The sequence below is a fragment of the Pelodiscus sinensis genome, chromosome 7 (genome assembly GCF_049634645.1).
Source record: "Pelodiscus sinensis isolate JC-2024 chromosome 7, ASM4963464v1, whole genome shotgun sequence".
NCBI classification, from domain to species: domain Eukaryota; kingdom Metazoa; phylum Chordata; order Testudines; family Trionychidae; genus Pelodiscus; species Pelodiscus sinensis.
The window spans coordinates 8,871,361-8,888,609 of record NC_134717.1 but is presented as its reverse complement, the minus strand read 5'-3'; the positions used below and the strand labels follow the sequence as shown (position 1 = coordinate 8,888,609).

General features: G+C 44.1%; 1 protein-coding gene across 9 annotated transcripts in view; it reads left to right on the top strand.

The window, feature by feature from the left end:
- SEMA5B (semaphorin 5B) overlaps window positions 1-17,249 on the top strand; it is a 372,195-nt gene that overhangs the window by 269,137 nt on the left and 85,809 nt on the right. For all 9 annotated transcript variants that reach the window (XM_075933113.1, XM_075933119.1, XM_075933111.1 and 6 more), the window contains 4 exons: window positions 5,392-5,490; window positions 8,198-8,411; window positions 10,515-10,800; window positions 15,966-16,101. In XM_075933113.1, the coding sequence (XP_075789228.1) occupies window positions 5,392-5,490; window positions 8,198-8,411; window positions 10,515-10,800; window positions 15,966-16,101 (735 nt within the window). The remainder of the gene's footprint in view (window positions 1-5,391; window positions 5,491-8,197; window positions 8,412-10,514; window positions 10,801-15,965; window positions 16,102-17,249) is intronic.

Below are 17,249 nucleotides of genomic sequence, written 5' to 3'. Positions count from 1 at the left end.
TTAAATTATAGAGATGTAAGTGGGAACATAATCACACCCTGGTGCAGCAGAAATTCCCAGATTTGCACATCCCAGTCAAGAAATGTTTCCTGTGCATTCAGCTAGTGCCATAGATGGGTACTTGTCAGTCATGTGTAAGTTCAGTGGAAAATACTGAATCATAGAATTAGAGAAGAAAAAACAGGCAGGGTCTGATTAGAGTCCATCTCCAGTACCTGCCATGTAGGGTCTCTCCCCACTGCGTATTCTTCAGCATTTGGTCTGATCTGCTTTTAAATGACTCGTACTATGTGGCTTCCAATGTGTCATGTGGGAGGGTATGAATGTAGGAATTGCAATATAAACTGCGGGCTTGTATTCACTTAAAACACTACAGTGGCACAGCTGCAGCGCTTCAGTGTAATGCACAGATAATCCACCTCAAAGAGAGTCAGTAGCTAGTTCAATGGCAGTATTTTCCCACTGACCCAATGCCGTCTACATGGGGACTTAGGGCAAGTCTACACTGCCATGCTACATGGGTGCAGCTGCACTGCTGTGGTGTGGTTGGTGAAGACATGCTATGCTAACAGGAGGGCACTCTCCCCTCAGAAGTTATGTTTCCTGCCAACTTAGCGCTTGTGTGGACAGCACAAAGGTCCATGTGACTTACACCACTCAGCTGATGGCTTTTTCACACCTCTAAGTGACATAAGTTACATTAACTAAAGCAGCAGTATAGACAAGCCCGTAGGATAATCTGTCAATGCCATTTGGGTGTGGATTTTTCAGACCTCTGACCAGTGTAGGTAAACTGACCTAATTATCTAGCAAAACAATTAGTAGTCCTGAAATAGTATCATAAGCTTTCATGGTAAAACCCACTTCCTCAGATGAGTTAGTTTTGTCTACAAAAGCTGATAGATAGATAGATAGAGTTGGTCTCTAAGGGTACATTTACACAGCAAACCAGGGAGATGGGGAGCAAAGCCTCGGAGGACGCCGGCAGCGGGACAGCCGCGGCGCGTCTGGGCTGTCCCGCTGCCCGCGTGCTCCGCGGCTTTGCTCAGCGTCTCCCTGGTCTGCTGGGGGGGGCTCCCCCCCCAGCAGACCAGGGAGACGCGGAGCAGCTTTTCTCGCCCCGGAGGACACGGGCGGCGGGACCGCGGCGCATCTGGGCGTCCTGCCGCTCCCGTCCTCCGGGGCGAGAAAAACCCTGTCCGACATAAGTCGGATCCACGTAACTCGGGGACTGCCTGTACTATTTTTAGGGATGTATAGGTGGGTGCACTGTTTGGTAGCTAGAAGAGGGGACTAGAAGTCAAGACTCTTGGGTCTTGTTCCTGGAGCTGCCACTGAATGACCTTAGGCAACCCCCTGATCATCTCTTTGCCATAACTCACCTTTATGTTAAAAGAGGAGAACAGCACTTACCTGCTTCAGAAGGATGTTATGAGGCTTCAAATAAAGTCAAGGAAAATGCTTTAAGCTCAGTGGATACTTTAAGTGGAAAATGCTTTAAGCTCAGAGGCACACAGCATTGTTATTGTCATTAGAGGCTTAGCTTGGTTAAAGAAGCTATAGAGATTGCAAGCAATTATTCTGTAGGAATAAAAATTATATTTGTTCGTGTTATGTCTCTGCCTGGCAACGGGCCCTTGCTCTTCCAAGCAATGTAGAAAATGTTCACTATTTGCCCTAGTTTTCACCAGTTACAACCAGTGGAAAAATTAGCAGATTCAGCTCATTCCATTTTTGTGAAAAATGTGAGCTGTCAAATGCTTCCGTTTTAACCCACTATCCCATACGGACCATGTTCTTCTCTGCCAAGATCAGAAACGGGCAGGCTGAGTCACAGGCCAGAATGTAATGTTACCAGTTCAGGCCGGAGTGGTAAGTTCTTCTGAACATAGGTTCCTTAGCCATTCACGTAGGCTACGTCTACACTGGCCCCTTTTCCGGAAGGGGCATGTAAATTTCATGAGTCGTCGTAGGGAAATCCGCGGGGGATTTAAATATCCCCCGCGGCATTTAAATAAAAATGTCCGCCGCTTTTTTCCGGCTTTTAAAAAAGCCGGAAAAGAGCGTCTACACTGGCCCCAATCCTCCGGAAAAAGCGCCCTTTTCCGGAGGCTCTTATTCCTACTTTGAAGTAGGAATAAGAGCCTCCGGAAAAGGGCGCTTTTTCCGGAGGATTGGGGCCAGTGTAGACGCTCTTTTCCGGCTTTTTTAAAAGCCGGAAAAAAGCGGCGGACATTTTTATTTAAATGCCGCGGGGGATATTTAAATCCCCCGCGGATTTCCCTACGACGACTCATGAAATTTACATGCCCCTTCCGGAAAAGGGGCCAGTGTAGACGTAGCCCTTCTGTTTTGATAAATAGCCTGCATTTTTGCATGAGCGAGCATAATTGAAACCCTTACATAAATATCGACAGTTTACCAGCTGGGTTACGATGCTTTGAGCATCCTAATTAGGGATGTGAATGGGTAACCGGTCTCCCATTAAGCATCACCCTTACCAGGTCATGCTTACTGGGTAATGGTGAACCATTTCACTGGGAGCAGCACCCCCGCCCACAGCCTGGCAGAGGCATAGCTCTGCCCTAGGCCACCAGCCGGCAGCTTGCCCCGTGTAGTTTGGGCTAGGAGCTGACACTGGCATCCAGCCCTGTGTAGTCCTGGGAGCGAGAGCCAGCAGACATTCCTGTGTGGGGCTAGGAGCTGGAGCAGTCCTCCATCCGGGATTCTGCTTAGTCGGTTAACCAGTTAAATACTGGGTTAATCTAGCATTTAACCAGTTAACTGATTAATTGGGATTTTACATTCCTAACCCTAATTGTCTTGAAGTAGAATGCATATCATGTACTCTGCTGCTTATTGTTGCTGGCTGTCTGCAGGGTCAGGAAGACCTCGCAGCATCAGTTTACATGCCATTCATTTTTTTAAGTGTTCGTTTCTGAGCAGCGAGAGCTGCTTTTTTTTTTTTTTTTTTTTAAGTGAAGGTCCAGAATATATTTCTGTGGCAAAGCAGCACATTTTTGTTTAACAGTTATAAAAAGAGGAACCTAGGCAAGACTCAGTGCATCCCTAACCCAAGGTACCCCTAAAAGATTAAACAACAGTGGCTAATTCAAATCAGATGCGGTTTACAAACCCCTCAAGGCTGAGGGAATTGGGAGTAGAGGTGGGGTTGGGCTCGCCCCTTTGAGACCGGAATTTGGATACAAATCTGTGCACTGGGTTAGATGGTGAATCATCCTCACATCCTACATTGAAAGTTCTGTGGGGAAAGGTGTTTGGGCCCATGCCTATTTAAATAGCAAGCAGTGACCAAAAAATGTTTGGGCCTGTACAGTTATGGGAACTCAAATCTGCAGTCCTAGTTCAGGGAAAATACCCACGGAGTTATGAGTCTGCATTTCAGAACTATGACTTACGTATACAAGAAATACTTCACCCATCAGTAAAATGCAGGTACCTGTAGGGTAGAAGGGAACAATCAATTGGTACCAATCACACAGCACAACAGTATGGCTATGTCTAGACTGCAGGCTTCTTTCGAAAGAGGCTCTTTCGAAAGCATCTTTCGAAAGTGCTTCTTTCAAAAGATCGCGTCTAGACTGCAGGCGGATCTTTCGAAAGAGAAATCCGCTTTTTCGAAAGAGAGCACCCAGCGAGTCTAGATGCTCTCTTTCGAAGACGGCCTCTTTACATTGAAGAACGCCTTCTTTCGAAAGAGGAACTTTCGAAAGAAGGCGTTCTTCCTCGTGAAACGAGGTTTACCGCCATAGAAAGAAAAGCCGCGTTCTTTCGAAATAATTTCAAAAGAACGCGGCTTGAGTCTGGACGCAGGGGAAGTTTTTTCGGGAAAAGGCTACTTTTCCCGAAAAAAACCCTGAGTCTGGACATGGCCTATGAGGGGACACATTATCAGACAAGTCCTTAGTCTTATTAAAAATTTTTAAAAAGCAGGAGAGTTTTAATTTCAGCACAGAACATATAACGGTGTTGTTATTTAAAGTCCTGTTTGGTAGACAAAACCAGTTTATCTGTTTCTGAAAGATGAAGTGGTGAATCAACGTAGCTAGGATTTGAAACTCTAGGTCCAGAGCACTTGGAGTTTAAAATCTGGTCCCTAGAGACCACATCTGCGTCCACAACATTGAGCCGCGGATATCTCCATCCACATTCGAGGATGCGAATACCAATGGATGTAAAGTGGATATCCACAATATGTAGGGTTCTAGATGCAAGATTTGAATCCACATCCGCATTCATATCCACAAAAATGAACCACGGATATCCCCAGCTGTTGGTGTATAAAACTGATATCTGCGGATTTGCAAAGCTCTACTGATCCCTGTTATATTTGATGAAGAAATAATAAACCTGAAATTGAGGATAGGCAGTACCTACTTAATGGCAAAGTGCAGCCTTCACATGGAATTCTTAAGTGCTTCCAGACTAGCTCTGAAAGTGCAGGTCCCACTGGTTGGTAGTATCTTTTAAAAAAAATCTCCAAATATTTTTAACATCAGCGCCTTGTTCTTAGCTAATGCTGGAAGCCTTTCCTTAAAAACAATCCTTCAAGGAGTTGGTTTCCATGTAGCATATGAAAGGAGATAGGACTCTATCCAATTGAGCAAGTCTCTTCTCTTGCAAATGATATGGGGTGTTTTTACATGACTGAATCTTGCAAATGAAGTCTTCAGGGAAATGATCAGCTGCTTGTAGGACTTGAAGATAGGAGAGCGTGCAGCATGATTGCTACCCACAAAAGAAGGAGCTTTGTCTGCAATTGTGGGCTCAGCTTAGTAGCAAATTATAATCTACAGAGGGTGGAAAGGAGTGGGAGGAGAGAAAGCAAAGCAGCCAATGTAACTGAGATGAGGTTATTATTTTTAACAAGTTTCCTTCCATGGAATTTAATTTGATTTCTAATGTGCCCTGTGAATGGTAGTCTATGAACAATTGCTTGTATCCATTTCTCTGCGACGTGCAAGATGGACAGAGACTCTTATGCCATGATTTTGATGTCAGACTTGCAGGACCTCTCTCACACGCTGCAGAACTGTTAAGAGCATCTCTGGGGAAAAGGGCGGGGGGAGACATGGATTTATTGCTGTGCAGAGCCACCAGCCGTTTGCGGATGCAGTTGCAGATGTAAATAGAGGCTTTGCTGACACTCAATGACCTGAGTTGGTGTGGGGAATTTGTCTTACCCTGAATCATTATGAACGCCTGGAAACTTAGCCCTGCTGTGACTTGGGTTTGTCCAAGTGCATGGAAAACAGGCACAGGAGCTGCCTAGACACGTCATCTACAAAATATTAGGGTGTTTTTTTAAAGAAACTGCTAACTTGACAATCTCCCTTTCTCACAGCCTGTTCGTATTTTTCCTTCTTTCAGGAGGAATGCCAGAACTATGTCCGAGTGTTGATTGTTTATGGCAAGAAGGTTTTTACCTGCGGTACCAATGCCTTTTCCCCAGTGTGTTCCAGTAGACAGGTCTGTCATTGTCTTTCTCTTTTGGAAGGGGTGGGATGGTGGGGAGATATGAGGGTATGTTCCGGTGAAAGAGACTGGCTTTGAGGTGAAGATGGTAGTATTCCCTATTGCAGAATAAATACTGAAGATAATTCAGCTGATCTGAAATTGTGTGGGGTATTTTTGTTGTGGTTCCTCCTGCCAACCCATAAGGTTGACGGGTGTCCGTATTTTGACAGGAGTCCGGTATTTTCGCCTCTTGTCTGTTAAAAAAAAATTCAGAAAATACCACACACCTAAAATGTTCGGTACTTTCTGATTTATTATTTATTTATTTATTTTCCTGGCCAGGAGGCAAAAATCCTGGGTGCTCAATGGGTTCCGCAGGGGAGCTGTCTGGCCTGGTGCAGGGAGGCAAGATGTTGGGCGGCTGCTGGCAGAGCCTGTTAGGGCCAAAAAGCCTCAAAAGTGTTTCTTAAAGGGGCCACCCCCCCCCCCCTTTTTTTTTCCTTTTCCTTAACAACTTTCGGGGTCCTTTTTTTTTTGGTATTTTTTCAGAAACTATCTGGCAGCCCTACTCACCCACCTTGCTGGGAAATGAGAGCAATGGTGTACAGGCAGTCCCCGGGTTACGTACAAGATAGGGACTGTAGGTTTGTTCTTAAGTTGAATCTGTATGTAAGTCGGAACTGGCGTCCAGATTCAGCCGCTGCTAAAACTGACCGCCAGTTCTGACTTACATACAGAATCAACTTAAGAACCCCAGGCGTCCCCAAGTCAGCTGCTGCTGAAACTGATCAAAGATATTTTGGCCTTGGAAAGGGTTCAGAAAAGGGCAACTAAAATGATTAGGGGTTTGGAACAGGTCCCATATGAGGAGAGGCTAAAGAGACTGGGACTTTTCAGTTTAGAAAAGAGGAGACTGAGGGGGGATATGATAGAGGTCTATAAAATCATGAGTGGTGTGGAGAGGGCTGATAAAGAAAAATTATTTATTAGTTCCCATAATAGAAGAACTAGAGGACACCAAATGAAATTAATGGGTAGCAGGTTTAAAACTAATAAAAGGAAGTTCTTCTTCACACAGCGTGTTGTCAACCTGTGGAACTCCTTGCCAGAGGAGGCGGTGAAGGCTAGGACTATAATAGAGTTTAAAGAGAAGCTGGATAAATTCATGGAAGTTAGGTCCATAAAAGGCTATTAGCCAGGGGATAAAATGGTGTCCTTGGCCTCTGTTTGTCAGAGGCTGGAGAGGGATGGCAGGAGACAAATCGCTTGATCATTGTCTTCGGTCAACCCTCTCTGGGGTACCTGGTGTTGGCCACTGTCGGTAGACAGGATACTGGGCTAGATGGACCTTTGGTCTGACCCAGTACGGCCGTTCTTATGTTCTTATCAGCAGCTGATTCCAGGAAGCCCGGGGCAGAGCAACTCTGCCTCGGGCTTCCTGTAGTCAGCGCTGGTCAGTTTCAGCAGAAGCTGACTTGGGGACGCCTGAGGCAGAGCAGCTGGGGTGCTGCTGGGTTGCTCCAGTAGCGCCGCTCCTTGGCGCTACTGGACCAACCCAGCAGCACCCCAACTGCTCTGCCCCAGGCGTCCTGATTCAGCCGCTGCTGAAACTGACCAGCAGCGGCTGAATCAGGATGCCTGGGGCAGAGCAGCTGGGGTGCTGCCGGGTTGGTCCAGTAGCGCCCAGAGCGGCACTGCGGGACCAACCGGCAGCGCCCCAGCTGCTCTGCCACAGGCGTCCGGAGAAAAGCCTAGTCTGCTGGGGGAGGAGGGGGGGGGCGTACTAGCTGCGCCCCCCCCCCCACCCCAGCAGACCAGGAAGACGCGGGCGGCGGACCGAGACGCACTGCGGTCCCGCCACCTGGGTCCTCCGCGGCTTTGCTCCCCGTCTCCCTGGTCTGCCAGGGAGACGGGGAGCAAAGCCTCTGAGGACGGCAGCAGCGGGACAGCCGCGGGGCGTCTGGGCTGCCTCGCTGCCCGAGGCCCCCCGCGGCTTTGCTCCACGTCTTCCTGGTCTGCAGACCAGGGAGACGCGGAGAAAGCCCCGGAGTACACGGGCGGCAGGACCGCGAGGTCCCGCAGTCCGTGTCCTCCGGGGCAGCCCCGTTAGTAACTGCGGATCCGACTAACTGACACAGACTAACTGGCGGGGGCATTCGGCGGCTCCCAAACAGGCAGACCCTCCCCCCTCAGAATCAGTAGTTGCCCCTTGCCGCTGTGCCAGGAACACCAAAAGGCTGCGTCCTGTGTGTGTCAGCCCTGTTTGTTGGAATTCCAACTCCCGTAGGGTTCCACCAAAGCAAGTGATAGCTCCCTATGGGATTAAAAAGAGCAAGAACAGGTCCCCAGTGACTGAAAACACATCAGCACGTAAAACTGGAAACAGAAGGGACCTAGACATCAAGAGACATTGTAATTAGGCAGCTGATGGATGTGGGTACAATTCCATTAGCATTGGCGAGCTGTGGCCGCAGAAGGCCAGCAGGTCTGAAGCAAATGCACCACACTGGCTGTGTGCTGGCCCTCTGCATGTGGCAGAGCTGACCACTGATTTACAATCAATCACAATGTCATTTTCTTACATGCCTGGTTTTTTTTTTTTAACATGGGGATTCTTACAAGGTGTTCGAGGAAAGGCTGAATTCTGTGTGCATGCTTAAAGAAGCCAACCGGGCTATAAAATTCTTTACTCCCACTTTCTGTCTCCTTTTAAATACAGGTAGGAAATCTTAGTAAAACCATTGACAAAATAAACGGCGTGGCTAGATGCCCGTATGACCCTCGGCACAACTCGACCGCTGTGATTACATCACGGGGAGAACTGTATGCTGCGACTGTAATTGATTTCTCTGGACGGGATCCTGCTATTTATCGCAGCCTTGGAAATGTTCCCCCGCTTCGGACTGCACAATACAACTCCAAATGGCTTAATGGTAAAATGCTGCTGGGTCAAACCTAAGCAATACATGTATTGAAAGTGACAGGATAGGCTTGTAAATCAGCTCCCTCTCCTTCATTCCATTTCCAGAATCCAAAATTGATAGGGGATTTCAGAGACCTGTACACGAGTGTGGTTTATAGAGTACTTTTACAGACAGGTGGTTGGGTCTTGAGATGCCGAAGTGTTCTGTTTGAACATGAAAAAGATATTTTACCACTGGATACCAGTCACAGAATTGCAGATCAGCTAGTGCTACCAATGTTGTCACATTGTTGGCCCAATTTTGCAAGTTCCTGAGTATCCAAAACTCCCATTGACTTCAGTGGAAATTGAAGGTGCGTGACATCAATACAAGATGTAGCCCCGAATGAGGAGAAACTAAGTCCTCCCCCTCCTTGTTATACATTCCTAGATGTTAAAATCAGAAGGGACCATCATCATGGTCTAGTCTGACCTTCTGCGTAACCCAGATCATAAACATTCATCCAATAATTCCTGCATTGAGCTGTGGGTGAGAGAGAACAGAATCTATTAGAAGGAAACTCAGTCTCGTCAGAAAGACGTAAGTGATGGAGAATCTGCTATGTTCCTTGCGTAGTGGGGCCTGATCCACAGCTCATTCAGGTCAGTAGGAGTCTTACTATTGACTTTTGTGGGTTTTGGGTCAAACCCTATGGTCAGTGCTCGTGTCCCCTCTCTCAAGATACTGGTGAGGCTCATCTAGGCTGCTCTGGAGCTGTGGGATATAGTGTGAAGCCGTGACAAGAAAGAGAAGGTACTGGACATTGGCATTGTATTTCTATTAAGAGGCAAAAATCCCAGCATTTCTCCGATATGTCTGCTTTTCCGTACAAACAAAAACAAATTGAGAAAACCCAGGAGAAGGAAAGACAATCGGAAGAGAGAGTTTAAAGAGGAGCATGGCAGAGCTAAGCTGCCAGTGCCATGCAATGTATCCAAAGGAGCTAATGCAAATCTTAGGTGTATAAATGGTGATATCGAGTAGGAATAGGGAGGTAGAATTGCCTCTGTCTGCAGCACCAGTGAGACCATTATCACAATACTGTGTCTGTTCTGGTGTCCACATTTCTAAAAGGATGTTGAAAAAATGAAGCGGGTTCAGCAGAGTTACAGGAATGATTCAAGGTCTGGAAAACCTGCCTTGCAGTGAGAGACTTAAGGAGCATGATCTATTAACCTCACTCATTAGAAGGTTAAAAGTTGTCTTGATTGTGCATCAGAAATATCTGCCTGGGGAGAAAATACTGGACAGAAATGGGCTTCTTGACCTAGCAGGCAAAGCTAGAATAAGATCAAAGCCTGGAAGCTAAAGCTAGTCAATTTCAAACTGAAAATAAAGTGCCTGTTTTTAATAAGGGTGAGGGGCATTTCATTATCAAAGAAGGTGGAGGATTGGAAATCTCAGGAAATCTGTCAGTTAGGTTTAGGTGTCTTTCTAAAAGATATGCTCTAATTAAACCAAAAATTACTGGGCTTGAAGAAGTCTTAAAAGGAGATATTCCATGACCTGTGTTATGTGGAAGATCAGATTAGGTAATCATAATGGTCCCTTAGGCCTTAAAATATACATAGCTATGTCTATGAAGGTCTGATTGGAGCTATTGTGTGATGCTCTTTTCTACTTTATCATATACCACCTCCCAGCTTATACCTCCCTGGCAGCTTCACCAGAGCTCCCAGTGCTCTGTTCTCACTCCTGGGCTGTAGCATTAAAGGAATTCCTGGAATTCCTTTTTCTTCCTCCTTTGAGCATTAGTCTGACATAAGCATCATAAAAGCAGCCTGTAAAATCAACATTGCCCCCCCCCCCCCCCCCCGTGTCAAATATTGTTCATTGGCCAAACTTTTTTTCCTTTGCTTCAGAGTCTGGTGGCATATGAAAGGAGCTGATTCAAACCATATATGTAACACATCAGAGGTACAAACTCAACAATGAAAAGGAGGAGGGTGGCTTATATTCTAGGGTGACTACACACATGTCCCTTACAGCCTAACAGTGCAATGCACAAGGCAATTCAATGAGCAACATTCAGTTTCTGAGCTGTATAAATCTGATTGCACATCTGTTTTCCAGAACCCAACTTTATTGCTGCCTATGACATTGGTTTGTTCACCTACTTCTTTTTCCGTGAGAATGCGGTAGAACACGATTGTGGGAAAACTGTCTACTCTCGCGTGGCCAGGGTTTGCAAAAATGACATTGGGGGGAGATTTTTGCTGGAGGATACGTGGACAACTTTTATGAAGGCCAGGCTGAACTGTTCCCGCTCTGGAGAAATTCCCTTCTACTACAACGAACTCCAAAGCACCTTCTATCTTCCTGAGCAAGACCTAATCTATGGAGTCTTCACTACCAATGTGTGAGTTGTGGTACTTTCAATCATGTTTAGACCCCACATACCATCCTCAACCCCCAATACAATGAAATTGACATATTTCCTGTCTCACTGTCAGTCCCAGTCAGTTACTTCTCAAGGATCCTTTAGAGGCAAAGTACCCTTTAGAACTTTGAGGGAGAAGCGTGAACTATAAAATAGAAAGACATAACTAGAGATTGTCATAGCACCTTTCTGATTTTAGAATCATTTTTTAGGAAGTTGCACTGGGATGATTTTGGGAATGTATGCGTGAGAACCCTGAGGCTAGAATGAGAGAAGAGCTAAAAACATATTATGATTTTTTTTTTTGTATTTTATATACTTTTTAAAGGTTAGATGAGCATAAACCAGGCTTCTCCAAACTCCTGGCTCAGATGAGAACAATTTCTCACTGCTACTAGTAGGCCCATTTATGAGGTCACAATAATACTCTCTGCGGTTTATGTTAGATTGAATCATGAATGAGAAGATGAAATTTGAATTGTATAAGAAACGATACTCAGTGGGCCTAATTCATGTAGCTCACTTCTGTGGGGATACTCATGGATTAAGATATTGCTCAGTGTGAGTAAAGGCAGGCCCCCCAAAAATAATAGCCCATGCAGGGCAGAGACTTGGCATCACACTCAAATAAGGGTCTTGCTTACATACAGTGATGCTCCCGGGGGGTTTGTCTTTGGCTGAAATTGAGCTTGGGATCCCTGGATCTCAGCACACGAATCTCTGCTTTTTGAACTAAAGAACTTGATTGCTTAGCTCAAAAGCTATAGCAAATTCATTAACCTCTCTACAGGAGCTAGAGGGAGACTGTAAAGAATCATGCTGTTTTAGCATGGGCTCCACTGATACTGAGATCGGGACTAACGTCTGCTTGAACAACTCTCGCTTCTTTGTGCTTTTTGCTACCCAGGTCTAGGTTGGATATTAGGAAAAACTATTTCACTAGGAGAGGGGTGAAGGACTGGAACGGGTTACCCATGGAGGGGATGGAATCTCCATGCCTAGAGGTGTTTCAGTCCCCGCTTGACAAAGCCCTGTCTGGGATGATTTAGTTGGGATTGGTCCTGCTTTGGGCAGGGGGCTGGACTCAATGACCCACTGAGGTCTCTTCCAGCTCTAGGATTCTATGATTCTATGCATAGATATTGCAGCCCTAACAGTGAAATCCTGGCTCCACTGAAGGCAGTGGGAGTTTAGCCATCGGAGTCAGTGGAGCCACACTTCCCCCCCATACTCTTTAAACACCAAGAGGGACAATGGACAGTAGGCTGTATGTATCTATCTTGTGCTATTTCTGCACGTTCACTGCCAAAATCAGCCAGGAACTAGCCAGTGCACTGCTGACAGAAGAAAATACAAGTGGGCAATGGTCCTGAACCACAAACCCAGATCCAAACACCCTGTGGACTTTATTGAAAATCTAACCTAAATCTGAACTTTTGCATCAACTCTCTACTGAAAGGAAGTTAGCCAAACATCCTGACCCTACAAAGAAACTGGGCTCGAGTTTCTGATGAAGATATGAGACAGTGCTTATGTTACTGACCATTTTGCAGTGCAGACATTGAAGGGACACTGGAAAGTTTGAAATTATCATTTAAAAAATCAATACTACATTATAATCAACAACTGGTATACTTAGAATCTATTGGAAAAAAATAACTTTAAAAACAACATTTGGTTAGTCTCTAAGGTGCGACAGGACCATTGTTGTTGTTTGTTATTTTAGTTACAGACTAACAAGGCTACCCCTCTTGAGACTTTTAGAATCTACTGGGAGAAGGTATTGAATGGCATCAGTTAGCTAGGCTATTCACCTGCTGTGTCTGCATCATCACTTTTCCTATTAATTTTAAGCAACACAGAATGTAATAAGTGTTACCCAATCCCTATATGAGATACAGTTAGACACTCTTGTTACTCCATGGCTTTAAAAGACCCATCCCTATTCTTAGTTCATCCTTCTCTCCTCCGTCTGCTGAGAACCATGTATTATGTAACACTGGTGAATAGATGCTTTATTATTGACAATAGCTAAAGTTAGATTGAGTAGTGTTTTTTGTGGCTATGATAGAATGTTCTTTCTAGAATTCAAAAAGGAAAATGTTCCGATTTGTCATATAACTAGGGAAATAATGGTAATTATTCTTTTAACATCCATCAGGATTTGTATCATGCTGTATGTGTTTTGCATGCCACGTAAGGCTAATTTATAGTACAGTCTGTGTATCTCTCCTGAGTTGTGATGGTACACTGAAGAGACATGATTTTGTTTAAAAGTATGATTACTTTTTGAAAACGTGAGTTTAATGGGATCGGAGCTATTTCCCAACAAAGGATGATCGGCTTCTATCATGCTTCACTGCAAAAAATCTGACAAACAGCTCAATATTACACAACGTCTAAGTCAGCAGAACAGATGGTTATTTAGGGAAGTAACTTCTGAAATATTTAAGAAGCTGTTATTAAAGTGTTTTTATGAGGTCATTGAGATCACATTTTGAACGTAACCCATTTTCCAAACATCCTGGTTGATCATCACCACTAATATTGGATGTGAATGAAGGGAATAGCTACATATGGCCTATGCATCACCCAGAAACACCTGTACAGAGAAATTAATGTCAGTGGTTTAAGATTTGGATCAAACTTTTCATAGTCAGGAGGTGAAACATCACTGCCTTGGAGGAGAGATTCATCTCTCTTCACTCATCTTCAGCAGTGAGAAGGAATTTGAGTCTGAAAAGTTTAGCAGAGCTCATAAGAATCCATTCTGTTTTGAAAAACTGTGCTGCTTTATTTAGACTGGCCTTGTGTGTGTGCATGCCTTGAAGCAGTTAGTTGTCACCCATCATTAGCTTTGTCTAAAGAGCTGCCTTCTGTGAACATGCACCGCGTCAGTGGCATTCAGATAGAAGTGGAGAAAGGTTCGGCTTGCGTTGCTTTGACATGTTCAAAGAGAGCTGATCCACTGCGCAGTGGAATGGAAGGTGCAGAGAGGAGCGGTTGTGGAGAGGGGGGAGGTAGGAAAAGGGAATGGAGGGGGGAAAGTTCCTCTTTATATTGGGTTGCTCCAGATGATTCTGCTGTGAAAGAATCTGTCCTTCTGGTTCCCTGTCTGAAATTGTGTAGAGAAGCTTTTTGTGAGTGTAATTATCGGTTTAGTAAAAATTTGTTCTTTTCAGAGAATTCAGATTACTTTAATTAGCAGCTTGAGATGTCAAGCAAACTCTGGGTTATCTAGAAGGTACCATGACAAGTCAATCTCTCATGCCATCCCTTAGTGGCCTATTTTTATTTTTAAAGTGATGTCTTTCTCTCTAATTTTCTTCTTCTTCCTTTAAAAAGAATGGTTTGAATTCCAAGTTGTGCTTATACAAGCCCTGCCACTTAAGTCAGTATCTATGACTAGGGCTTACTCCTACTTCGATGTAGAACCCTCCCTGGGAGGTTCTGGGTGATCTTACTGCCTGTTGAAGTCAGAAGTTGAGTGTGCTCAGCACCTTGCCAACACATGCTTTTACTGACAGAACTGGAACAGCATGGGCCCCCTGAGCTGCAGGATATGATGACTGAGTAGGGTAAAGTTGCTGGAACAAGTTTCCTTGCAGATAGTCCAGGAGCATTTGTTCTAGAGATTGATTCCTCTGTGCTGGGCCATGCATTCTTGAGACAGATTCTATGCTCATCTGGGGACACAAAGAAGTGAATGGTGGTTTCTAGAGAGTAGCAAGATCTTCCTGTATGTTGGACTGCTGCAATAGCCGTCTAGTGCTAGCTCTCTCTCTCGAATATTTTTGCATCTGTAGATTTCAGGCATCCACAGAAACTGAATTTCAATGTCACCTGAAAAAAATTAGTCTGTTCATTATCAGGCAGGATTGATGGGATGTTAAAAAAAATAGCAACTAAAATCGGACACAAATAATCCATGCAAATTAAACAATATGCATGCTTCATGTCAGGATTGTGTCCATGGCTTTTAAACCACAGAGAGCTTCGAAAAGATCTCAGCAAACTAAGTGATTGGGCAACAAAATGGCAAATGAAATTTAATGTTGATAAATGTAAAGTAATGTACTTTGGAAAAAACAATCCCAACTATACGTACAATATAATGGGGTCTAATTTGGCTACAACTACTCAAGAGAGAGATCTTGGAGTCATCGTGGATAGTTGTCTGAAAACATCCACTCAGTGTTCAACTGCAGTCAAAAAAGCAAAGAGAATGTTAGGAATAATTAAAAAAAGGATAGAGAATAAGACAGAAAATATCTTAATGCCTCTATATAAAACCATGGTACGCCCACATCTTGAATACTGCGTACAGATGTGGTTCCTCATTTAAAAAAAGATATATTGGCATTGGAACAGGTTCAGAAAAGGGCAACAAAAATGATTAGGGGTTTGGAAAGGGTTCCATATGAAGAAAGATTAAAAAGACTTGGACTCTTCAGCTTAGAAAAGAGGAGACTAAGGGGGAATATGATAGAAGTTTATAAAATCATGACTGATGTGGAAAAAGTGAATAAGGAAAAGTTATTTACATATTTCCACAATATAAGAACTAGGGGTCACCAAATGAAATTAATAGGCAGCAGGTTTAAAACAAACAGAAGGAAGTTTTCTTCATGCAGTGCACAGTCTACCTGTGGAACTCCTTGCCAGAGGATGTGGTGAAAGTTGGGACTTTAACAGGGTTCAAAAACAAGCTAGATAGATTCATGAAGGTTAGGTCCATTGATGGCTATTAGCCAGGATGGGTAGGAATGGTGTCCCTAGCCTCTGTTTCTCCCAAGGTGAGTGACAGGAGAGGGATCACGTGAGGATTATCTGTTGTGTCCCCTCCCTCTGGGGCATCTGGTATTGGCCGCTGTCAGCAAACAGGATACTGGGCTGGATGGACCATTGGTCTGACCTAGTATCGCTGTATTTATGTTCTTATGTTCTATATTTTACAACTGAGTTTAACATTCATTCTCAAGATTCTCATCTAATCTAGCTGGATTTTTTTTCTTCCTCCTGAGTTCTGTAGCACTGCACTTTTACCTAGTAATTTACATGTATTTTGTTCAAGTGAAGTTTGATGTCTGCTATGATGAAATTGTCAATGTTCTAATGATTAAATTGATTTTTCCCCTTTCCAGAAACAGTATAGCTGCTTCAGCAGTATGTGCCTTCAACCTCAGTGCTATTACTCAGGCATTTAATGGCCCGTTCCGATACCAGGAGAATCCAAGATCAGCGTGGCTGCCAACAATAAACCCGATCCCTAATTTTCAGGTATTACTGCAGCACTTCAATTTACTCCAGACCCTTTTAATTTCACTTTGATGGAACTGTTGTACTAGGTTGATTTGTATGGAATTCAGGACTGCAGGCAGTAGCATGGTGCTATACAAGTCACGGAGCGATGTTTTTCTACACTTGGAGCAGGGATGTAACAGTTTATCGGACAAGCTAGCTGTTCATGTAACTTAAACCACTAGGATTTTTAGTGGTAACACAGTTACATTTTTAAACATGTTTTTACATCCCTAACTTGGAAAATGAAGATTTGGGATGGGGTCTACTCTAGATTTACCAAAATACTTCAAGATAAAGACTGAAGTGGGTAGAGGGGAAAAGCCTGGCCAGTTTTTGGAAGAATTTGGGAATCACTGTATGTATTCATGAGACAGAATGAGGAGAAAAATATATAGATATCAGTTCTCATCTGGTAAAGGTAAATCTTTTTCATACACATGTTATTAGCCAGTGGAACTCCTTGCAACATGATCTGGGTATATGTCAGCAAATCAATTCCCTGACATTGTATGAGTTTTGGGGTTTGGTGCTCCTCCCTCCCTCCTATTCTTTGCCTGGGAATCTCTAGTAAGCTGTAATACTTTTAAAATTCTAGTTGTTGGCCATGATATGAAGGCACCTGGGTGGTGTTTAGTGGCCTGTGACATATGGGAGTTCAGACTGAATGATCTACTGTGCTCGTCACTGTGATATGTGAGTGTCTAAAATGCGACTCTTAAAATGACATGTGCAGATTTTCCAGCCATGTTTTGCAGATTCAGTGTCTGGACTCTGAAGCTAGACAAATTCAGACTAGAGTAAAGGGACACCTTTTTGAGCAGTGAGAGTAAATTACCATTGGAACAACTTATATAGGGACGTGGTGGATTGCCTGTCACATGAAATCTTAAATCAGCCCTTCTATATTTCAGTCCTAATAGGGGTTGTGTCTTTCTAATAGATATGTTCTAGCTCGCCCAGACTTTTTGGGCTCTTGCAGGAATTGCTGCAGGACATACTGTGGCCAGAGTTATTCAGGAGGTCAGACTAGGTGATCACAATAATTCCTTTGGGCTAAAAAATCTGGGAATCTATGAATTGTGAACTTGTCTGGATCCTGAGTTATAGCTAATTGGCAAAAAAAG